This window comes from Rhincodon typus, chromosome 5 (assembly GCF_021869965.1).
Source record: "Rhincodon typus isolate 14 chromosome 5, sRhiTyp1.1, whole genome shotgun sequence".
Taxonomy (NCBI): domain Eukaryota; kingdom Metazoa; phylum Chordata; class Chondrichthyes; order Orectolobiformes; family Rhincodontidae; genus Rhincodon; species Rhincodon typus.
The window spans coordinates 29,228,491-29,254,805 of NC_063336.1; the positions used below are offsets into that span (position 1 = coordinate 29,228,491).

The 26,315-nt window shown below is 40.1% G+C and overlaps 1 protein-coding gene across 2 annotated transcripts in view; it reads left to right on the forward strand.

Annotated features, from left to right (window-relative positions):
* The window catches only part of ascc3 (activating signal cointegrator 1 complex subunit 3), a 494,022-nt gene that overhangs the window by 451,919 nt on the left and 15,788 nt on the right, over positions 1-26,315 (forward strand). For both annotated transcript variants that reach the window (XM_048596924.1, XM_048596923.1), the window contains exon 38: positions 21,708-21,859. In XM_048596924.1, the coding sequence (XP_048452881.1) occupies positions 21,708-21,859 (152 nt within the window). The remainder of the gene's footprint in view (positions 1-21,707; positions 21,860-26,315) is intronic.

Here is a 26,315-nt window from a genome sequence, read left to right on the forward strand (position 1 = left end):
CTCCAGCATCAGCAGTTCCTGCTATCTCTGTATGAATTTATTTTTGATTGTTGAATGTTGATGTTGACAGACGCAGAAAGCCTATGTTTAATCAGACCAAGCCAGAATGTAGTTAAATTTATATGTATTAAACATCTTTTTAAAAGATATAGACATTCTTTTGATCTAGAATACACTGCCTAAAAGTGTGGTGGTATTAGATTTAATAGAAGCTTCCAAGAGAAAATTTGGTAAATAATTAAAGGGGAGAACATTGCAGTGCTAAAACCGACCTGCGGAGTGAGACTAGTGAAAAGTTCTTTAGAGAGCTGGTATGAACATGATGGGTCAAAATACCTCCTTCTGTTTCCAACATTGTATAATTAACATGACTACGACTTCCGCAGAGATTTCTTCCTCTTGCCATTTGCATCACTGCTCCTTAAATTTTTCCCACTTAAGTCTGGCTGGTACACCGTGACCTGCTGGAAAAATCTGAAGTTTACAGATTAAATTAGTTCTTACCTGTAATGACCTCCTACAACCTCTTCTGCCAGGAAGCCTGAACACACACACCAGCAGGTTCAGGATCAGCTTCTTCCCGGCTGTTATTACAATGATGGATGGACTCTCTAGCCTCAAATAATGCTGATCTTGCTAACGTGATCTCACCTAGTACATGCCCTGTGCAATGTAATCTGTAACTCTGTCTAAGTCGTTTTGATCTGTATAACTTGCTTACTATGATCTGTCTGGACTGCTCGTAAACAAAGCTTTTCACTGTACTTTCGTACAGGTGACAATAAATAAATCACTCAGTCAAGCAGTCTACATTTTACTCCCGATTTCTGCCAGTCATCAAAATATGTCAAGTGAGAAAAGATGTCATTCTGAGTGCTTTTTTTAATTCTTTCACTGTCATCTTACATTGAGTGGCTTACTATGCAATCGCAAAAGTTTCTTAAGAGCCATCACATTGCTGTGGGTCTGGGTTCATGGCTAAGCCACACCAGGTAAGGACGACAAAGTTCCTCCCCTGAAGGACATTTGAACTAGATGTGTTTTTTTCCACAGTGATAGTTTCATGGTCACCATTACGGAGATGAGCTTTTACTTCATTGAGCCTATGTCTCTAGAACATCAGTCTGGACCTATGGATTAAAGTCTAGTGACATTACTATAATGCCACTGTCTCTCCCTGAGAAGTTGCTACTGGCCAAAGGAAGGGATCAGATGCATTTGTTTGAAGCACACATAATTTGAGAATAGTATTTGCATTTCTATGAATGTCAATCTCAAACTGGGAGGTGCTTGCCAAATAACACCATTAAGCATCTCTGACTTAAGAGTCATTTGATTTGCTAGTTGGATGTTGCATCATGCACAATGGCATAAAAGGTCATTTTCCTTGCAAGTTTCTCCTTTACAAAGTAAGCCTTCAGAAAGTTGGTACCATTGTGTGCTTCAACTTGTCATATTCAGCATCAATATCACTCAGTCTTAGATTAACCAAGGCCCAGTTGGTACTGGGTAAACTCTCCTAACTCATCTACCTGACTTTCAAGTATCACTTGTCCTGCCCTGCATGCGGCAGAGTCTGCAGCTCATGCGTTGAATTTATCAATCATCTCCGAAATCTTTGATCTAAAGGGATTGCCTTAGAAGAAAGCTCCTTGTACTGTGAAAAGTATCCACTGACATGAATTGTAGAAGATCATATCCAACTTCAGATGGCATCAGCCTCAATCAAATGTATCATTTTCTTAAACAAGGAACTAAAACAGAAGTCAGAGATAGTAAGAACTGCTGGAGCTGGAGTCACAGATAACACAGTGTGGAGCTGGAGGAACACAGCAGGCCAAGCGGCATCAGAGGAGTAGGAAAGTTGACGTTTCAGGTCGAAGATGGGTCCCAACCCGAAACGTCAATTTTCCTACTCCTCTGATGCTGCCTGGCCTGCCTGTGTTCCTCCAGCTCCACACTGTTAACAAAAACAGAAGTTACTGGAAAAGCTCAGCAGGTCTGGCAGCATCTGTGAATAAAAGATCAGAGTTAACGTTTCCAGTCCAGTGACCCATCCTCAGAACTGATGGTAGCTGGGAAAATGTCGGTTTATATGCAGAAAATAGGGAGACGGGTGGGATACGGGGTAAACGATAGGATATAGGATAGATCCCAAAGAGAGAGAAGACCAGTTGGATCAATAAAGGAATTGGTAACGTTCTGGCTAGGAGGGTGAATAGTTGTTAATTGGGACTGTTAGCGATTAACAATAGGTAGTATGTAATGGCAGGCTATGTGGTAACAAGGCCTGGTGTGTAGGCTAGGGGGCTAAGACATAGGAGGGTTTAGGCCCTAAAATTATTGAACTTGATATTGAGTCCAGAGGGCTGTAGGGTCCCCAAGCGGAAAATGAGGTGTTGCTGTTCCAGCTTGCGTTGAGCTTCGCTGGAACACTGCAGCAAGCCAGAGACAGAGATGTTGGCCAGGGAACAGGATGGTGTGTTAAACTGGCAGGCAACAGGTAGCTTGGGGTCGTTATTGCAAGCAGAACATAGATGTTCTGTGAAGCGGTCACCCAGTCTACGCTTCGTTTCCCTAATGTAGAGGAGACTACATTGTGAGCAGCAAATGCAGTAGACTAGATTCTGGGTAGTGTAGGTGGAGTGTTGTTTCACCTGGAAGGTATGTTTGGGCCCTTGAATAATGGGGCGGGAGCGGGTAAATGGGCAGGTGTTGCACCTTCGCCAGTTAGAGGGGAAGGTGCCATGGGGCTGTAGGAGTGTTGGGGGTGAAGGAAGTGTGGACCAGGGTATCCCGGAGGGAACGGTCCCTGCAGAAGGCAGACAAGGGAGGGGGAGGAATATGTGTCTGGTGGTGGCATTTCGCTGGAATTAGCTGAAATGGTGCCTGATGATCTTCTGGATGTGGATGCTGGTGGGATGGTAGGTAAGGACAAGGGGAACCCTATTGCTGTTGCGGGAGGGAAGAGATGGGGTGAGGGCGGAAGTGCGGGAGATGGATCAGACCCGGTGGAGGGCCCTGTCAACAATGGTGCTAGGGAATCCTCAGTTGAGGATGAAGGTGGACATTTCGGAAGCTCTCTTGTTGAAGTTGGCCTCATATGAACATATGCGACAGAGACGGAGAACTGAGAGAATGGGATGGAGTCTTTACAGAAAGCGGGAAGCGAGGATGTATAGTCCAGGTAGCTGTGGGAGTTAGTGGGTTTAGAGTGGATATTAGTGATGTCTATCCCCAGGAATGGAAACAGATGTCGAGGAAGGTAAGGGGGGAGTCAGAAATAGACCTGGTGAAAGTGAGGGCAGGGTGGAAATTGAAGACGAAATCGATTAACTTTTCCAATTCCGGACAAGAGAGGGAAACGGTACCGATGATATCATCGATATATCGGAGAAAGCGTTGTGGGTGGGGGCCGGCATAGGACTGGAACAAGGAATGTTTCACGTACCTCACGAAGAGACGGGCATAACTGGGACCCATATGGGTACCGATGGCCACCCCTCTGACCTGAAGAAAATGAGAGGAGTTAAAAGAGAAGTTGTTGAGGGTGAGGACGAGCTCAGCCAAGCGGAGGAGGGTGGTGGTATTTGGGAACGGTTCAGGTCTTTGTTCCAGGAAGAAGTGGAGAGCCCTAAGACCCTCCTGGTGGGGAATGGACATGTAAAGGGATTGCAGGTCCATGGTAAAGAGGGGGAGGCTGGAACCTGCAAACTGGAAGTTTTGAAACCGGCATAAAGCGTCAGAGGAATCAAGGATGTACGTGGGCAGGGATTGGGCCAGGGGGGAGAAGACTGAGTCAAAGTAGGAAGAGATGAATTCTGTGGGGCAGGAGCAGGCTGAAACAATGGGTTTGCTGAGACAGTCCTGTTTATGGGAAGGAGGTAGAAGTGACCTATGCGAGGCTGGGGAACTATCAGCTTGGAGGCAGTGGGGGAAGGTCACCAGATGAAATTAGATCAGTTACCGTGGTTGATAAAATGGCCTGATGTGTCATAGTGGGGCCATGGTTCAGGGGAAGATAGGGGAAGTATCTGAGAGCTGGTGCTCAGCCTCTGCAATGTAGTACGCCAGACTACAACAGCACCGTCCTTATCGGCAGGCTTAATAACAAAGTTAGATCTAATCATTTTCTTAATTTGTTTCTGTCAACATATGTATAACAGATCATTCCTGCTGCAGAATTTTCATGTTCTACATATATTCGAGTTCATCTTGAGAATATTTTTATTTTAATGAGAGATCTTGATTTGCTTGCAATCATGTACTGGTCAAATACAGTCAATATCTTGTTGCGCAGTCGAAAGTGATATTCTATTTGATACAACCCACAAGTCTTTGGAACATACAACCTACTTGCTTAACCTCACACAAACACTGAAATTCATAAACCACATTTCATTTTTGTGCGAATGACAAACATTTTTTTTGGCTCGATGGCAACATCCTAAACGTTACTTCTGTTGCTACTACATTGTAACAGGATGAAATAGCTAGCTTCACCCGGTGATCAAATGTTTGAGGTACCTTGAGGTTAACTGGGCACTTTTCAATTTTGTAACTGAACGGCTTAAGGCTTGAGCTGGTACTAAACCTCCAGGCCTTTTTTTTAAGGTGAGCTTTCAACTTGCTGTGTGGAGTCTGGCAGAATAGAGATGAACCCACGTCGTACCACTGTGCAGTTTGTAATGTAAAACCAATGTATTGTGCGTTACCTTTTTTTTCTACTTCCTTACCAAATCAACTTCTTAATACAATAGTCTCACTAGGTAGGTTAGTTTCTGGGTTTAAGCAATAATTTTTGTTCAGGCATTCAGCAGACTGCTTAATGAAGACATCATTTTGTTGAACACAGTCCTTTTAAATCCAGACCTGGGAAGCAGGTTTGATTTCTCGATGGTTATAAAGAATTATCAGCATCATCATGAGCTTTTCATAATGAAAAACTGAATGCAGATCTGTTTACTGTGAGAATCCAGAATAACAGCTGTTGAGACCAGGAAAAGGTGCAGTGGAATCTCTCACAGTGTTTAAAATGCTCTGTGAGCCTTGTGACAGTTTAATGACAATACAATGCTTACGAACAATCCATCTTCAGCACATGACAAACCTTTTCCCATTTCAGTCTGGGAGGAAATGAGTAATGCGTAATCCATTTGTGTGATCAATTTGCTCAAGCAGCTACTGTGAAATGTTAATCACAACTTTAATTTGTACAGCATTAGCATTTTGATTAACTTGTAGGTTTGCTGGCATACTTAAAGCGCTTTTTAGTCATAGTTACGGCAAGGAAATGACTTTTTGATTAATTAAGTTTGTTAGACAGCAGCTGAGCTTCCTGATTGGTAACCTTTCAGGATGTAGGTTCATAAAGTAACAACAGACAATTGCACAAGTTACAACAACCAAAGGCTTTTTAATCATTTATTAATTACCACATATCCTCTGACAACACTGTTAAATGAGAGCACACTGGTGCATTTTTTTTTGTAAAAGAACAAATGTCACCAGGGCCCTTTTTAAAAGTCAAATAATTACAAAAAAAATCATTAACCTGAGGAAATATGACAGGGAGCAAACTATTCAGCCTATTTGGGTTGCTTCTGCATGAGACCTGCTCAGTTTCAGGCCATTCACTGACTAGTTGAGTGTTGGTTTCCTTTTGCACAAATCAAGACAAAAGTATTCACACTTCTTGTCTTTGTAGAATACTTGTACATGTGTCATGCATCAAAGTGGGCCATCTCTAAAATTTAACTTGTTTTATTTTCAAACTTTGACTTGTGGCAATAATGATAAAGTGCCCCAAACCTGCATTTCCCAAAGGTGAAAAAAAAGGACAATTTTTAAAATAAAGGACTTCTCACAAAGTGGCTAACGAAGAATACATCAAGAAAACAAAGAACTGCGGATTGTAGAGATCAGAAACAAAAACAGAAATTGCTGGCGGAACTCAGATCTGGTTCGAGAGTAGTGACCCTTCATCAAATTCTACTTTCTTCCATCAGTTGCTGCCAGACCTGCTGGGTTTCGCCAGCAATTTCTGCTTTTGTAACAATAAATAAATAATAAATAAAAGTCAGATAAATTGACCGAGAGGAGTCAGAGACTAAGGCATGTAAGACTAAGAGGAAGAACAGACACTCAGAGGTTGTTGAACACAGCAGGACTGGCCGTCTGAGATGTATTGGTTTTAATACTGAGGAGTATGATTGGTAAGGCAGATGAAGCTAAAGCTTGGATTAAACCATAAGGCCATTTGGCCCATCAAGTCTGCTCAGCCATTCGATCATGGCCGATGTGTTTCTCGATCCCATTTGCCTGCCTTCCCTCTGTAATCCTTGATCTCCTTACTAATCAAAACCTATCTTTGGCTTAAATACACTCAATGACTTGGCCTCCACAGTCCTCTGCAGCAATAAGTTCCACAGATTAACCACCCTCCAGCTGACAAAATTCCTCCTCAGCTCAGTTCTAAATGGCCATCCCTTAATTCTGAAGCTATGCCTTTGGGTGCTAGTCTCTCCTACTAGTGGAAATATCATCTCCATGTCCACCCTATCCAGGCCTCTCAGTATTCTGTAAGTTTCAGTCAGAAGCCTCTCAGCCTTTTAACCTCCATCAAGTACAGACCCAGAGTCCTCAACCACCTTAATATCACAAGCCCTTCATCCCCAGGATCATTCTCTCAAATCTTCTCTGGAACCCCCCTCTAAAGGCAGCACATCCATCCTTAGATACAGGGTCCAAAACTACTCTCAATATTCCAAATTCAGTCTGACCACAGCCTTATACAGCCTCAGCAGTATATCACTGCTCTTGTATTCTAGCCCTCAATGTTGCCTTCCTAACTGTTAACTGAGCCTGCATGTTAACCGTAAAAGAATCCTGAACTAGGACTTCCAAATCCTTTGCGCTTCAGATTTCTGAAGCCTTTCCCCTTTTAGAAAATACTTTACGTCTCTATTCTTCCTACAAAAGTGCATAACCTCACATGTTTACACATTGTATTCCATCTGCCACCTCTTTAATTAATATATATAAAACTACGATGTTGTAGCAATTACAGAAACTTGGTTGAGACAAAGACAAGACTGGCAGCTTAATGTTCTGGGGACACTTGGATGTGTCCAAAACAGCTTTTTGAACCAATATGTAGATAGTCCAACTGGGGGAAGGGGCCATAATATGCCTAGTATTGGGGAATGAACTCATAGGTGTTTGAAGTTTCGGTGGGGTTGCATTTTGGGAACAGTGACCATAATTTTGTAAGTTTTAAGTTATTTATGGATAACAATAAGAGTAGTCCTCAAGTAAATGTTCTAAATTGGAAAAGGCTAACTATCACAGTCTTAGGCAGGAACTGGGGAATGTAAATTGGGGGTGGCTGTTTGAGGGTAAATTTACATCTGGCATGTGGGAATCTTTTAAAGGCCGGCTGATTAGAGTTCAGGACCGGCATGTTCATGTGAAAATGAAGGATAAGGAATGACATGATTCTCTTGGATGACAAGAGAAATTGAGAGCTTAGTCAAAAAGAAAAAGGTGTACATAAGGTTCAGGAAACTGAAGACAGAGCTGAAGACAGACACCCAAAGGTGTTTGTAGCTTTGTGGGAGAAAACTGGGGAGGAAGAAATAAAAGTGCAATTAGAAACCAAATTACTGTGACTTCATTGTTGGCTGGGCAGGACATTTAATCTGTAGGCCATTGCTTGGATAAGACAGCAGAAACAGAGCTGTTTTGTGAGGTTATTCAGCCCTGCAGTACAGCAGAGTGCATTTGTGATGATATTGATCCCTCAAACAGAGTCCAATTTCAAAACTCCTTCTATGCTGAATTCTTCCAATAAAGCAAACAGGATGATTGAATTTGATTGCAGGTGGCAATTCATAACTACTGGGGAGTCACAATTTCATCAGCTATTCAAATCACTACTTCTTTTGTCTTTATCTTGTTCAAAAAAATGCTTGTCCTTGATCAAGATCATAACTGAAAACCTTAACTTGTTGCTGTCATCCAACAAAACTCTTAGAACTGCTTACGAGATAATTCTGAAATGTTTGTGACTGTTTTCTGTTGCACATGAACATCAGAATTTGTGCCTCATGTTTTACATGAAAATTTAGCAACAAAAATCAATGCGGAAATTTTTGTAACAGAGTTGTAGCTAAAAGTGAAAATATATCTTTCCTTCTCTGTCACTGTTTATTGATGAGTAAAAATATTTGCTCAAAATGCTTTTTAAAAACTTGAGGCCTTTTTTTCCCCTCAGTAACTGAATGTTTTAACGTTTGAAATGAAGGTTAAAAAAATGAAAGCAATAACTGGATAAATATGAGGTTATCCACTGTGGCAGCAAAAACCGGAAGGTAGATTATTATCTGAATGGCGATAAATTGGGAAAGGGGGAGGTGCAACATGACCTTGGTGTCCTCGTACACCAGAAGCACAGAAATGTTACGTTGTAGAAGGAGGCCATTCCGCCTATTGTGCCTTTACGAGTTCCATTCCCTGGTGCCAATCTGCTGCCTTTTCCCCATAACCTTGCAAACTATTTCTATCCAAATAATCATGCTCTGCCCTCTTGAGTGCCTCAAGTGAATCTGCGTTCACCGTATTTCCACGTAGTGAATTCCATACCTTAACTGATAACTAATGCGCTGCGTAAAAAAAAGTTTCTCTTCATATCAGCCTTGCTTCATTTGCACATCACTTTACATCTATGCCCACTCGTTCTTTTTTTATGAGAGGAATCAGCTTCTCCCTATCTATTCTGCCCAGCCACCTCATATTTTGAAAACCTCTATCAAATCTCCTCTCAGCATTCTAATCTCCAGGGAGAATAATCCCAACTTTTTCATTTGATCCTCATCACTGAGTAACCAGTCACTGAGAGTAAGCATGCAGGTACAACAGGCAGTGAAGAAGTGCAAATGATACGTTTTGAGGAGCAGGAATATCTTGCTGCAATTGCGCAGGGCCTTGGTGAGACCACACCTGGAGTACTGTGTGTAGTTTTGGTCTCCATATCTGTGGAACAGTGTTCTAGCTATGGAGAGAGTGCACCAAAGGTTTACCAGACTGATTCTCAGGACGACAGGACTGACGTATGAAGAGACATTGGATTGGTTAAAGCTATATTCCCTGGAGTTTGGAAGAACGAGGACGAATTTCATAGAAACCTATAAAATTCACACAAGACTAAACAGAGTAAAATCTAGTACCAGGAGTCACAGTTGAAGGTCATTTAGGATTGAGATGAGGAGAAATGTCTTCACAAAGAGTGATCAGCCTGTGGAATTTTCTGCCAAAGAAATCAGTTAAGGTCAAAACATTGAATGTTTTCGAGAAGAGATTTGTACAACTTAGGGCTAAAGGGATCAAAGGGTATTGGGGAAAGCTGGGACAGGGTACTGATCAGCCATGATCTTAGTGAATGGCCGAGCTGGCTCAAAGGATCGTGGCCTACTCCTTCTGTGTTTCTATATAATATCTCACATTTCTCCATTGAATTGTCATCAAAATCCTAACCCATCAGAACTTGGATTTTGGATTTTTTTTAACTTTTCCATCGGAAATACAGTTTGGTCATACACATGCCTTCCAGCCTGCTCTGCCATTGTTAAATTATAGCTCATCATTTACTTCACCTGGCTGGCTCATGATGGAGTACAAGAATTTAAGACACTCCTCTACCAACGCTCATGTATATATGCAAGAATGATCACTTTAGAAGCAGCTAGGAAGTAGTATGGGGTGTCTGTTACTCTAGAGATGATCAACGAGGGCGAATAATGTGAAGAATTAGCAAGGCACCTTTTACAGACTCATAGCTTTCAGCAGCTGAGCTGCAAGCAGGAGCGGAGTCCTGTAAGCAAAATACTGTCACTCTGCCAGGGAAGTGGGCCTCTCCCTGCTTGGTGCTAGGTTGACCTACCTGCTGGTGGTGGCGCTGGATCAGCAGCCAATGTAGCGGGAGGTCCGGTTCAGGTAACATTCTCTGCAGAGCTGGGAGAACCTAGAAGGACTGAAAGGAGGCAGCCATCGAGCTGAAGCTGCAGCTATCTAAACTGTGAGCTGCTGACCATGAGCTTCAAGGATTATTTCAGCTCTATTTTCTGCTGCTGTGGGGGCTACAAAGCTGGCACACCCTCTAGGGCTGGATTTCCTATCCCTGAGGAGAAGACTCTGCACCAAGTAAAACCGCCCCAAGTGTATTATTGCTGCAGGGCAGCCAGTTTTCACATCACTTAGGTACTGACTCAGTGATTCAGCATTGGATTTTTTCAAGAGGAGTTACTCTCACTTCTGTGCCCCTCCAAAATATCTCCTTCAATAATATATTCAATTTCTTGTTGCAGACCACGATTGAATCTCCACGCCAGTGCATTTCAAATCCCTGCTGCTCCTTACATAAACATATTTTCCCCATGTTCCTGCCAGTTCTTTTGCATTAAATCACCTTAAATCTATACCTTCTGGTTGCTGACAGATTTTTTTTAACGAAGCTGGAAATAAATTCTCCTAATTTATTCCGTAAAAATTCTTCATGGTTTCTTCTTTCGATTATTCTCTTAACCTTTCTTGCTGTAAGTAGAGCAGGTACAGCTTTTGCAGTCTGCCCCACAATTGTAATCCCTCATCCCTGCAGCTATTCTGGAAATCTCTTATGTACCCACTCCAAACCTTGAAGTCCTTCCGAAATGGTTATGTTCAGAATTAACATACTATTCCAACTGGGGCCAAGTTAGGGTTTCACGTAGATTTACCATAACTTTGTGATTTTTGTACTCTATGTCAACAATCCAAGATTTCATATGCTTAATTAACTGCATTATTAACCACTCCCACCACCTTAAAGAATTCATGCACAAACTGTGATAGGTTTCCCCACCCAACAACCCCAGTCTCTGTTCTTAAATCTGACTTAAAATTGCTCAGTTTAGCTTATCATGTTTCTCACCATTTTTCCTACAGCATCTATCAATATATCACCAGATTTGTATTGAATTTAATTTGTCATATGTTTGGCCATTTCATCAGTTTGTCTATGCTCTCTTTACTGCACTTTCAAATTTCCCATTGTCTGATTTCAAAATTGTACTATTATACTTTCATCCATTAATTAATTTTAAGACAAGAACAAAGAAAAGCACTGAAGAAAGTAGTGGGAAACCACTTGAGGATAGAAAGGGAATTGCAAATTGTTGTATTCCCATGAAATGTATAATTTTATGATTGCCTTTAGGATATTTTGTGGCAGGGATGTAAAATCATATGTAAAACATAAGAGTTACCGTGTATAAGAAATTATTTAAGTGTTTGGGAAATTGCTGTAAATCTACTTGCAGAATAAGCCAAATGAAATCCAGACATCTCCAGCCACATTATATTGTGGAACTGCTTCCATTTGAATTGGTTCAGCAGTATAACTAGGGCATTAAGTTACCAGTGACATAACACACAGACAGTAGGCATGGAATGACTTGTGTGTGTTGTTGGGTGTCATGTCAGTATCTTTAAAGAGAAAAAAAAATTTAATTGAAATGTCGCTTGCACGTGTAAACAATACCTCTGTTTAAAAAGGATTTTGGTGGCTTGTTTGCCTTAAGTAAATGCAGCTCTCATGCATCTCCTTCAGGTTGTGATTACATATACAGTCTAATATAAACTTCTGTACATTGAACGAGCCCTTGTATGTCTTTTGAATGAGCTGCTGTGTATAAACATTGCCAATTTTTCTGGGTGTACTAGGCAGAGAAAAAGATTGCTTCTTATCTAATCACTGACCCTTTACACCTATAAGCTGGGACTTGCAAATAAACAGGATGATGCAGAATAAAAGGCTTATAGGGGACAGCTGAGTATTTCATTAAAATTTAAAATAGGTACTCTTCTAGCAGACAAGTCCTTTAACAAAAGCTCCAAGATCTGATTAAATACCTTGGGCGACTGAATTGTTAATACGCACAGCAATGAGTGGAGCTTGCAGTGTCTCAGATGTGTTCTTTCGCATGTCACTGATTTGAGCATGCCAACAGCCAGCTGCTATTTCGAAGAAACACATTAATTCCCCAATTGCCGAACTTCTGAACTTGCCAAAGTGTGGCACAAAGTTATGTCGAAGCAAGATTCTGCAGGGGAGCATGCAGTATATTGCAGAATTTTTATTTGAATGGCCAGAAAAATGTTTAGCTAGAAGATTTAGGGGCTGAGGAGGTGTAGGGAATTAACAGTGTGGACTAAGTCACCATATTTTTTATCTTGCATTATCTAGATATTATCAGTCTTGTTCTTATTAATATTGAAACAAATGAAATAAAGATATATAATTTCCCTTTCTCGTGAATGCCATGAAGTTTGAACTGGAGCATGGGTTTTACCACCAAGGATGGTACCCCATCCCCTGACCATTATTGGCATGGAGTTTAAATGTAGACTGTCGCCACCACTGAGGAAGTTCTTCATACTCTCCAATCAGTCAGAAAGTTGAATGTGTTACTTTCTTACTTTTCTTCAACCCCACCCCCACTACTTTCTCTTCATTTCCTCAAAATACAAAAATTCTCATTCACAACTGTGAAGTAACTGCTATATAAATTTGTTTTACAGTAATCAGTTCATAAGTTTCTACCTCAATTCTTGACTGCTGGTGACAAGTATGAAGTAAGACCATAAGACATAGAAGCAGAAACTATGCCATTCGGCCCATGAGTCTGCTTCGCTATTCAATCATGGCTGATAAGTTTCTTAATCCCATTCTCCTGCTTTCTCCCCATAATCCTTGATCCCCTTGATAATCAAGAACCTATATCTCAGTCTTAAATGTACTCAGTAACCTGGCCTCCACAGCCTTCTGTGGCAGTAAATTCCATAAATTCACCACTCTTTGGCTGAAGAAGTTTCTCCCTATCTCCATTCTAAAAGTGTGGTGCGTCTTCAAAATTTTCGTTCTTGCAGGGTAATCAATTGCCTTATTTCATATACATTTCAAATATAACATGCAGGTGATAGAGATAACATTCCCTGTTTATCATAGGAACCAAAAGTATCAGCATTTGTTTTCTGTACTACCACCTCAGAACGGGGTAAGCTGTTGTATCAATTGTGAGCTCCGTTTGTGGGTTGGGCTTTGTTTTGATGGTAACCCCTAAGTGGCTGATTTTCAACATGATATATTGGATCATGTGAGGTGTAACTATGATTTAGTATCACTGAGCTTTACAGTGTGGGCTCGGCATCTTTCCAATATTTGTCTTTTGCCCAATTTAAGTAGCAGGATGGATCTTTCTGTTAAATGGACATATTAGATAAGCACATGAGAACACCACTGTATTTCTACATGGGAGAACCAGACTGTAAAAGATAGAACTGCAACCGAATCTTTGCACACTTTATAAATTTTTGTTTAGAGATGTATATTGTATGCATCACCATCCAAAACCAAACAACCATCCATTCCTATGTATACAGTGCAAGTGAATCCCAAGTTAAATACTGACCACTTGTACTTAATTTCATATGAATTAATTGTTTAATTATCATAGAAGGATACCTTAATTGGGTTAGATGAAGAGGCTGGATGGAGGCTTGGGTGGAACAAAAATGCCTGCAAACCCAGTCTACTAAGGGGTTGTAGCACAGTGGTAGTGCCTCTACCACTAGGAGATCTAGCTTCATGTCCCACCTGTCATAGACGTGTGTCTGTGCCTGAACGACTTAATTTTTAAAAATATACTTTTTTCAGATAGAAAGAGAAATGTCAACTATGTCATGACCATATGACCCTACTATTTAAGGGGTGGCGTGTGTAATTTCCCAGGTGGGAAACACAGAAAGAGGAGATCCTGACAAATTTAGCAGCAGGACGTCATCGGAATTCTTTGTTTCTGGTTCTTGGCTGCGATGTGAAAGGACTTTCGTCATCAAGTCTCAGCCAATGAGTGGAGAGGAGAGGAGAGGAGAAGAAGAGATCACAAAGGCTGCAGCAGGAAGGGAATTAAGAAGGAGGTTTGTCGGCTTGAAAAGTCAGGGCGGGGGAGATGAGCGAATGTGAGGTGGTTGGGAAAATCAGATCGCAGTGGTGAGATAGGGGGCAGTCAGTCAAAGGAAGAGAAACAGGTTTGCTTGGGTGTCATAGGAAACACTCCTAACTCACAAGCATTGCTAGATCTCATTGAGCCTGTTGTTTTTGCCTTTGCAGGTATTAAAAATAAAACTGCTAGAATTTGAAGTATGTAACTTTGTTCAAATATTTAAATGACATCAGCCTTGACAGAACAGCTTAGTCAGCTGCCCCTGATCTGTTTCCACTAGAAGGGACTAGAGTCCATCCCCAACCAGTAGTCATAAGTGATTCTCATAGGTCACACTTTCTAAGAATCGTTTGGTACAGGGTCCTTTCTGATTGGTCAAAAAGCATTAAACTTCTGCAGAAATCTGAGAGGAGAAAACTTCTAACTTATTTATAATATTTTAGATCTTTCCATATCTGGTATTTTCCTATCTGGTGTTTAAATCAGGATGTTTCACCCTAAGTTTATTTTACACAGGCACGTTATGGGACCAGAGAAGCTTGCTATTTTGTTTTGTCTTTCATAAAGCCAGGTAGTTAAACTCTAATTTACCTCATGTTGCACAGTTCTGTAGTAAACAACTAATTAACCTCTGACCCAAAACTCTTTTTGCTTAATAACAAAATATTTTGTGGTAGTTGATTAATATTTTATGCATTCATTACAAACACTCCTTTGCTTATGAACGTGCCATCAGATTTATGATGTGAAATCTGCTGGTAATAGAAAGATTGGTGTTTATACTACAGAATCCATTACACACAGTTTGGCTGTACCAGAATGTTGGATTTAGTTTGCAGTACGTTATGCTAACATTGTCCTACTGTACTCCAATGGCTTGAAATTTTTCAGTCCTGTAGGTATTCATCTGTTTTTCTCCTAAAAGATGTAATGTGCACTGCCTCATCTAATCTCCATCATAAAGCATTCCATGTTTCTAGAACCCTGTGTACAAAGACATTTTGTGGATGAATGATCTCAACATTTTCATTGTGAACTTGAACTTGGTGAGCTCTCAGATCAATACCAGAAACAAGCACAAAATAACGAGAAAACCAGCCATGAAGAAAGAAAGTTTCAACTCCTTAAGCAATAAGTATCCCATTTAAGTTGAATATTTTGTCTGATTCAAGCAAAGCACTCTTTAAAAACAATGCTATTTATTCCAGCCTGCTGTTTCAAAGAGCATAGTAATACCACACGTGTTCCTACTAATGGACAGTCAATTGAACAAACTAAATGTGTTTAAATGTTATCCAATGTTCAGTGAACCCACCATTCAATTCAAGAATGTGCAAGAACAAAGAACAATACAGCACAGGAACAAGTCCTTCAGCCCTCCAAGCCAGCACCACCACATTTTGCTTTTCCATACAAAAACTGTCTTCACTTACAGGATCCGTATCCTTCTATTCCCTTCCTATTTGTCCAGGTGTTCTTGAATGATGCTATTGTGTCTTCCTCCACCGTCTCCTCTAGCAGTGCGTTCCAAGCACTCACCACCTGTTGAACGAAAAACTTGGCTCAGACATCTCTTTTAAACTTCCCCCTCCCTGCACCTTGGTAGCCTGTGTCCCCTAGTAATTAACCCCTCCACCTTGGGAAAAAGCCTCATTCTTAACACTCTATTCATGCCATTCATAATCTTATAAACTTCTATCAGGTTGCCCCTAAACCTCTTGGGTTCCAGTGAAAAGAAACCCAGTCTATCCAAATTTCTTCGTAGCTAAAATCCCTCATACCAGGCAACATCCTGGTAAACCTTTTCTGTACCCTCTCCAAAGCATCTAAATCCTTCTGGTAGTGTGGTGACCAGAACTGTACACAGTATTCCAAGTGTGGCCCAGCTAAAGTTCTATAAAGCTGCAGCATAACTTGCCTATCATTATACTCAAGGCCCCTTGCAATAAAGGCAAGCGTGCCATAGGCCTTTTTAATTACCTTATTTACCTGCGCTGCCACCTTCAGTGTTCTCTGCACACCCAGATCCGTCTGCATATCAATACTGCTTAGGGTTCTGCCATTCAATGTATAATTTCCACCTGTACTTGACCTTCCAAAATGCATCACCTCACATTTGTCTGGATTAAACAACTCTGCTGCTTTTCTGACCATGTCTCCAACTGATCTATATTCTCCTGTATCCTCAGACAATCCTCCTCTCTATCCACAACACCACCAATCTTTGTATCATCTGCAAGCTTACTATTTAGACTCACCACATTTTCCTCCAAATCATTTATGTAGACCACAAACAGCAGAGGTCCCAGCACTGATTCCTGTGGAACACCACTAGTTACAACCCTCCATTCTGAAAAGCACCCTTCCACCATTAGGCTCTGCCTTCTATGACTAAGCCAGTTCTGTATATATCTTGCCAGCTCTCCCCGATACCACGTGACTTCACCTTTTGTACCAGTCTGCTGTGAAGGACCTTGTCAAAGGCTTTACTGAAGTCCATGTAGACAACCTCAACCACTTTTCCCTCATCAATCATCTTCATCAAAAAACTCAATCAAGTTACTGAGGCACGACCTCCCCTGCACAAAACCATGCTGTCTATCGCTAATAAGTCCATTCGCTTCTAGATGTGTATAGATCTTGTCCCTGAGAAACCCCACCACCAACGTGAGGGTCTCAGGCTGTAATGTCTTGGATTACCCCTGCTACCTTTTCTGAACAATGGGACAACATTGGCTATTCTCCAGTCCTCTGGGACTTCACCTGTGGTCAAATAGGATACAAAGATATCTGTTAATGCTCCATAATTTGTTCTCTTGCCTCCCTCAGTATTCTGGGATAGATCCCATTAGGACCTGAGGGCTTATCTATCTTCATACTTTTTAAGATGCACAACACCTCTTCCTCTTTTATAGCAACTTGGCTTAGAAATTCAACACCCTCTTCCCTGAGATCAGCCGCCACCAATTCCTTCTCTTTCATAAATACCAACACAAAGTATTCGTTTAGGACGTCGCCTACAAGCAATTGCTTATTAAAGCCATGCATTCTCTGTAATATTACTATTCTTATAAAATAGCTCAATCTTTTACAAAAAAAGTAAACAAAGAATGCTGGAGAAACACAGCAGGTCTGGCAGTATCTGAGGAGAGAGAAACAGTTAACACTTTGACTCTTCAGAACATCTTGCAGCTTGCATATTGCAAGGTGTGCCAGTGGTGAGTCATTAGCAATATATTGAACAGCTTGTGTGTACTATGTGCTATCATACACTTTGTGTAACAGCTTCCATTAATTATATATCAATTGTGGTTAATTATATGATGATGGAGGGCATTAATTGGGAGTTCAATTGAGCACATAAAGAGAGAGACTGAAACTGGTATGTATGGAGGTTAGAAGGTGCTTACAGTTAACATGTTGCCCAGTAAATAAAAACGGAAAAAGTAAAAAGATTACCTGGTTCAGTTCCTCAACATGTAACTTTCTGGTTTATAGCATCTTCTAATTCTTTTATCACATTTCATCACAGCTAAATATTTTCAAAAAGCATCGATAGGGTATATAAGTTGTTGCTTGTTTATGAGAACTGCCACACCGCATTTGCCTTTCATCATGAAACTTCACTTCCCAGAAGCTAACGTTCATAAAGGCTTCCTTTCAACTACTTGTAGGAATACCATGTTGTTGCTAGTGGAATATTTAGTCTCAGGAATGACTTTGAGGGATGAGATTAGTTTAGCTTAGCTTTGCTTCTAAACCTTAAAAGCATTAAGCAGCAAGGTTCCTGACGATACAATGCAACATGCAGTTCATTCAGGTAAATGTACTGATTCCATGATGACTTTTTCTCTAATAACTTTAAACTAAGATAATTATCTTGTCTTGATTTGATTGCGTGACTCTTGAAGGAGATTGGCCAAACGCTCAGGATCACCAAGAAAAGATGATGAGGGTTGTCATGGTCAGATTTTTTTATATGCACTCCTTTCATCAGCAAACAAAATATATTTAATCATTTAATAATATTTCCAACTTTAAAAGCTGAAAGTAATAGACAATTCAAGAATGGGCAGAAAAAGCATAACATGACACAAAATGTTCTGATCAGTTCTGCAGTTGGATTGTGAGTAATCTTCCTAATCATTAAATGTCCTGACTCCTCCTTGTCACAATATTTTGGACATTAGAAATAATGCTGCTAGAATACTTGGCGTAAAGCCTTCAAAGCAAACTAAATTAGAAAGGAACTGACTGATCGATTGCTCCACATTCTTGCCTGACCCCCAAAAATTGTCCACTCCCTTGTTTATCGTAACTTGTACTTTCTACATTGCCACTTTAAAAGTGTAGCTTTTATTAAGTTGTGAAAAAAATTGTGTGTGTGTGTGTATATACCAATTATCAGAAGTGATAGAGAATCAATTCCACCTGATGGAAATTTAAAGTATGAGTTGATCTTTGAGTTGGCTTGGATTGGATTAAGAGAGGTTCAGGCACTTGGAGGTAAAGGGTTGGGTGGATGAGGGCCCTTGGCAGAAGTAGAAGCACCAACATCCAAAATGGTTTGAGTCAATGCATTAGATGCATGCATGAGAGTTGATATCGTTGGTATAATTCAGCAACAACCAAGAGGCTAATAATTGAAAACACCAATCAGTATTCCTCCAAGTTGAACAACACTTGGAGAAAGCACTGAGGGTGGCAAGAACACAAAACATACTCAGGGTAGAGGATTTCTATGTCCACCACCATGACTAGCTTGGCAGCAACACTATTGATCGAGTTAGTCAAGTCTTAAAGGACGTAGCTGCTGGACTGGGTCTGTGGCAGGTGATGAGGGAACCAACAAGAGGGAAAAACATACTTGATCTCATCCTTCCCAATATGCCAGCTGCAGATGCATCTGTCCATGACAGTATTGACAAGAGTGACGACCACAAAATCATAGAATCCCTAGTGTGGAAGCAGACCATTCAGCCCATTATGTCCACATCGACCTTCTAAACAGGACCCCGCCCTATCCACGCAACCCTGCATTTCCAATGGCTAATCCACCTAACCTACACATCTTTGGACTGTGGGAGGAAACCAGAGCACCCAGAGAAAACCCACTCAGATGCAGTCCTTATAGAGACAAAGTTTTATCTTCACATTGAGAATTCTCTCCATCGTGTTGTGTGGCACTATCATTGAGCTAAATACATTGGTCTTCTCACAAATCTAGCAACTCGAGATTGGGCATTCATGAGGCGCTGTGGACCATCAACAGCAGCAGAATTGAATTCCAGCACAATCTGCAACCTCAAGGCTCAACATATTCCCCACTCTACCATTACCATCAAGCCAAGGGATCAATCCTGATTCAATGGAGAGTGCAGGAGTGCATGCCAGAAGCAACACCAGGCATACCTAAAAATAAGGGATCAACCTGATGTAATGACCAAACAGGACTACTTGCATTCCTAACAACATAACCAGTCAGTGATAAAGAAAGTTAAGCGTTCCCATAACCAATGGATCTCAAGCAATCACAAATGATGGTGGACAATTAGACAACTGACTGGAGGAGGAGTTTCCACAAATATCCCCATCCTCAATGATGAAAGAGACCAACACATTAGTGCAAAAGATCAGGCTGAAGCATTCACAGCAATCTTCAGCCAGAAGTGCTGAGTGGATGATCCATCTTGGCCTCCTCCATGGGGCCCAGCAATACAGACACCAGGCAATTCAGTTCAGTCTATGTAATATCAAGAAATGGTTGGAGACACTGGATGGTACAATTGCTACGGGCCTTGACAGTATTCCGGCAACAATACTATTGTGCTCCAGAACTTGCTGTACCCTATCCAAGCTCTTCCAGAACAGTTACAACACTGGCATCTACCTGACAATGTAGAAAATTGCCCAGTTATGTTCTGTACGTAAAAAGCAGGACAAATCCCACCTGGCCAAATACTGCCCCATCAGTCTACTCTCAATCATCAATAAAATAATGGAAGGTGTTATAAATAGTGCTGTCAAGCAAACCTGCTCAGCAATATCCTGCTTAGTGATGCGCAGTTTGGGTTTGGCTAGGGCCACTTTTCAGTTCTGAAGAAGGATCACTGGACCCGAAACATTAACCCTGCCTTCTGTCCACAGATGCTGCCAGACCTGCTGAGCTTTTCCAGCAACTTTGTTTATGTTCAAATGCAACAAGATATGAACAATATCCAGGCTTGGGCTAACAAGTGGCAAGTAACATCTGTGCTACACAAATATCAGGCAATGACCCATCTCCAATGAAAGTCGATTTAACCACCACCCCTTTACATTCAGATGTGTTACTGTCACTGAATCCCCCACTATCAACAATTTTGGGGTTACCATTAACCAAAAGCTCAACCGGATTCACCACACAAACATCGTGGCTACAAGAGCAGGTCAGAGGCTTGGAATACTGCGACGAATAACTCACCTACTGACTCCTCAAAGACTGTCCATCATCTACACGGTCAGTAGCATGATGGAATACTCCCCAATTGCCTGGATGGGTGCAATTCAAACAACACTTAAGAAGTTTGACACCACTTAGGAGAAAGCAACCGCTTGATTAACACCACATCTACAATCATCCATCTTCTCCACCACCAACACCAGTCGCAGTAGTTCTACTATCTACAAAATGCACCACAGAAATTTGCCAAAGATCCTTAGACAGCATCTCCCAAACCCACAAACACTTCCATCTAGAAGGACAAGGATAGTAGATAAATGGGAATACCACCACCTTCAAGTTCCCCTCCAATCCACTCACCATCCTGACTTGGGATGTATATCGCCATTCCTTCACTGTCACTGTCTGAAAATCCTGGAATTCCCTTCCTAACGACACTGTGGGTCAACCCACAGCATGTGGACTGCAGCAGTTCAAGCTCACCACCACCTTCGCAAGGGAAGCTAGGGATGGGCAATAAATGATGTCCAGCCAAAAACACCCATATCCCACGAATTAATTTAAAAAAATAGAATATGTAGAATGAGCCCAAAGACCAATCACTGTACTGGTGGGAATGGAAGGTTTGAGTTATAAATATGGGCTGGGATCTTTTTCACAGGAATGTAGGAAGTTGAGGAGTGACCTTTAAAGAGGTTTATAAAATCATGAGGAGAATAGATCAGGTAAATAGCAAAGGTCTTTTTCCTAAGGTGGGAGAGTTCAAAACTATGGGGCATATTTTTAAGGTGAGAGGAGAAAGATTTAAAAAGGACATGAGGAGCAATGTTTTTTTTAACAGAGATAGGTTAGTATGTGGAAAGAACTGCCAGAAGAAGTAGTGGATGCAGATACGGTTACAACATTTAAAAGACATTTAGATAAGTACATGAATAGGAAAGATTTGGAGGAATATAGGCCAAATGCAGGCAAGTGGGACTAGTTTAGTTTAGAAACATGGTCGGCGTGGACTAGTTGGACCAAGGGTCTGTTTCCATACTGTATGGCTCTACTGAAGTTTGCTATTGATTTTTAATTTGGTTTCTGGATAAGTCAGCTTTAATGGAAATCACGGAATCAGGAAGTTACATGTTGGCGTGTTACCATTCTACGCAAATCTGACTGTGCTAAATATTATATTTTTACTCAATTGATTTCCTTCTGTCTTCTGTATTCCTTTTATTTAGGCAATGTTGGATGTAGCAGCAAACAATGGCTGGCTCGCTACAGCACTGAACATAATCAATCTGATTCAAATGGTAATTCAAGGCAGATGGGTTCACGACTCCTCTTTGCTTACCCTGCCGAACATTGAGCAACAACACCTCTATCTATTCAGGTATTCACTACAGATTTTTATTGTGGCTTTTAACTCTTTTAATATCGGAACAAGTCTTATCATCAAAAAATTGATTTCTTATTCAACGCATAATTACATTAAGAATGTGCTGTAGTTAATTGATATGCCAAGAAGCTTTTAACTGCTTGCCATTTTCTTGTATGCAAGGGTCCTAGCTATAAGAGTAGGAGCAGTACATTCAAGGAAACATATGCTAGAAAAATATAAAAGCAACAAGGTTAACATAACCATATCTTTTAATTCATTTTTTTGGATTAGAATAGCATAAGAAAAATGTAATATTACACAAACAAATGAAATACTGACAATTTAAAGGGATTCTTGGAATATAATTTGCTTTGTCTAAACTCTTAAATGAATACCTTTTGTGATGATGACTAATAATGAAAACTTTTTAACAAATCCTATTAGAAATTCTCTGGGGATCAAGCTTTGACGGGATTAACTGTGATTTGTTCCAAATACTTACACCTCCCACAGCCATATGTGCATTTCTTGCCTTGCCTATATAAAACTGGTGCATTTGCAGGCAAGGTAAATAGATTGTCTGTTTTGCTGTGCAAAAATTGTAGGCTGCAAGAAAGTTCTATTGAAGAGATTTTAATACTGATGTCGCTTATTGGTATGTTTTGCTATTAATATGTTGACAAAGGTCCCATGTTATTGCTTAATTCTATTCTTCAATGAACTTGATTTAATGTTATTAATGATGTAGTTACATAATAAGTCCCATAAGTATTCCAAAGAGGTAAAGACAGACTAAATGTGTGAGCAAAACTGTGGCAGATGGAGTTCAATGTGAGGAAAGAATGAGGGCATCTGCTTTCAATCCACAAAAGATACCAGAATATTTTCCTAATGGTGAGAGACAAGGAGCTGTGGGGGAAACAAAAGAATTTACATGTCCACGTACACAAATTATTGAAAGCTAGTACAAGGGTGCGATAAATAATTGAAAAGGCTATTGGAATGTTGGCTTTATCTCCAGGGAATCGGAATTCAGCAGTGGAGAAGTGATACTTCACTTAACTAGAATGCTTGGCAGACCCCACCTGGAGTACTAAGTTCAGACTTGGGAATGAATACTATCCCAACAAAGACATATTGACCTTGGATATGGTTGAACATGAATTCAACAAAATTATGCCAAGGCTTACAGGGTTAAATTATGAGATCAGGTAGAACGTACTTGTCTTTTATTTTTTAAGGTTATAACCTTGTTAAATGATTTGAAAGGTATTTTTCAACTGATTAAAAAATTTGGTAGGAAAGATAAAGTATTCTTCTATTGGAGAACCCAGAACAAGAGAGTACATTATTAAAGATAAAACTAAGCAATTTAGGAGTTAAATGAGGACTCAAGTCAAATGGAAATATCAAACTCTCCCGAGTCCCAAAGGCCATTCAATGAAGGTATAAAGGGGTTTGGAATAAAAGTAACTAAATGGAGTTGAAGTACTGATCAGCCATGATATAATTGAATGGTGATCCAAACTTGAGGGGCTGAATGGCCTATTCCTGTTCTTATATAGAGTATAAAGGTTCATTCTCTTTAAAGGACATTAATATGTTGGAAAACTTGCAATAATTCTCTTCAATGATAAAATATAATATTGTGCACATGGATGCTTTTTACATCCTGAACATACTGTACTTTTTCAGATGTCCAGCTTGGTACTGCACGTATTGAATACCTCCTCTTGTTGTGTCATGTGCTCTTCTGTTATTTATATTTGTGGTGTATCAGTATAACACGGGCAGGCAGATGATCAGCACACCACTCTTGGCAAAAAACTGTTCTTGAAGCAGGTTTTAGAAGTGATTTGTTAGTCACCAGAGTGAATTGTTTGATTATTCCCTTTCTTTTAGCATCACATCTTTCAGTCAGGGCTGGTATCACTACTTAGACTGACTTGTCAGTTTCCCCTCTACAGTAAGATGTATTAGAAATGCATTGCTCTAAAGTGAAGACCTGCCTGCCCAATTCTTAAAAAAAGGAAGAACAAGATCTGGTCATTCAGCTTTCATGCTTATTTTATTATTTAGACTCCTATGCTGTTCATAGTGTTGCAAAGTGAATAATTAACTTTTCCCTTTCCTTTGTTGCTGAAATATCACTCATGGCAAATAGTAAAGGAATGAGTTCATTTAAAATGTAATAAAAATGACAGTTATAAAATATATGTATGTCCATATGACAAATATTAGTATTAAAGGTAACAGATTGGACTGAGAAAATATTTTTGCCAACTGGGGGTACTAGGACCAGGGATATAGCCAGGCATTTCAGGAAAGAAATTATGAAATCTTCTTATAGATAAATGTCATTAGAAATTTGGAACTCTCCTGCAAACAGCAATAGATATTAAGGCCTCAATTATTCACAATATTCATTCATGACTTGGATAATGGCATAAAAAGTTGAATATCCAAACTTGCTGAAGGCATAAAATTGGGCAGCATTTTAGATAGTGTTGATGACAGCATAAAATTACAACTGGATATTGATAGATTAGGTGAATGGGCAAAGCTGTGGCAAATGGATTTTAATATAAACAAGTGTGAGGTTATCCATTTTGGACTGAAAAAAATACATTAGGATATCTTTTAGAAGGCACAGTGGATGCCCAATGAGATTGGAGGGTTCAGGGGCATAGCTGTTTAAAATTCCAAAAACAAATGCAGAAAATAGCCAAGAAAGCTAATGGAATGCTGGCCTTCATAATGAAAGGGCTGGAGTATAGGGATGCAGATATTACGCTGCAGTTATACAAAATCCTAGTTAGACCCCACTTAGAGTAATGTGAACAGATCTGGGCACCACACCTTAAAAAGGATGTTTTGCTACTGGAGGGAGTTTAATGCAGATTTACAAAGTTGATACCTGGACTTCAAGGTTACATTTTGAGACTTTTATTCTCCAGAATTTAGAATGTTTAAGGGGTGATCTAATCAAAGTCTTCAGGATATTAACAGGGAAAGACGGAGTAGATAAAGGTAAATTATTTCCACTAGTTGAAGATTCTAGAACCGGAGGACATGGTGTAAGAATTAGGGCCAGACCATTCAGGACAAATGTTATAAAGCAGTTCTACATGCAGAGATTTACCAGAATGTTGCCGGTTATGGAAGGTTTGAGTTGTAAGGAAAGGTTGGATAGGCTGGGACTTTTTTCACTGGGGCATAGGAGGTTAAGAGGTGACTCATGGAAGTTTATAAAATAATGAGAGGTACAGGTAGATGTGATGGTAGTTGTCTTTTCCCTAAGATGGAGAATTTCAAGACTAGGGGACACATTTTTAAGGTGAGAGGAGAGAGAGTTAAAAAGTCATAACAGGCAAATTTTTTTACAGAGGGCGGTTCGCATGTAGAATGAACTTCCTGATGAAGTGGTGGATGCAGGTACAATTATAACATTTAAAAGACATTTGGATAGATACATGAATAGGGAAGATTTGGAGGGATATGGGACTAGTTTAATTTGAGAATATGTTTGGCATGGACTTGTTGGATCAAAGGATCTATTTCCATGCTGTGTGACTCTATGACTCTAAGAGTAGTGAAGAGAGTTCCGCAAATAGTAATCAATGCTAATTCAATTGTTAAATTTAATTCTGAGATGGACAGTTTTTTAATAAACAAGGTGTAAAGGGATATCGGCACAAGGTAGGCAAATGGAATTAGACCACAATAAGCCATGATCTTACTAAATGGCAGAGCAGGCTTGAGGGGCTGAATGGCCTATTCCTTTTCCTGTGTCAGTTGTCAATTTTTAAATCTGCGATTGATAGATCTTTTATTAACCAAGTGTGACAACACTATAGCTTTAAGAGGTGTATTTTGCCCTTTATTATGAAGAAAGGTTGAAACATAAGCGACAAGCCAATAACGTAAACAGCTTGTGAGGCCTTATTTTTAAAGTTGGAGCAATAGAAGCAGCATGAATGGATGGGGTCAAGCTCCTACAGAACCTGGAATTTTAGTTTTAACTTTTTCAGCAGCTGTTGCTGGGGTCTTGAAGCTGGATGTGGAAGCTATTATTCTTCTCTCTGTTAAGCTAAAAGCTAGGGTTCTCTTCCTGCTGCTAGAATTGCATGTGAGACAATATATTTCACTGAATTTGCCTTTGCCAAGGGTGTGTTTATGGGATGTTTCTGTATTGGAACAGTTAATTAGTAATTTATATTTATGTTGTTTTCTTAAGCATTTCAATAGAGTTACAGTTAAGCCAATTCTTTTCTTTTTATTTTGTCTGTATTTTAACTGTAATGTAAAATTAAAGTGTCTTTTTGCTTAAAGTCAAAGAGTTTGACCATTAAATTGCATTTGGAATGCAACACCTTACACTTATCTTTAAAATAAGAAAAAGTTAGGATCTAGGCTATATTCTTAATATATTTTGAGGGGGTTTGATCTGCTCCAAAACACAGGTTTG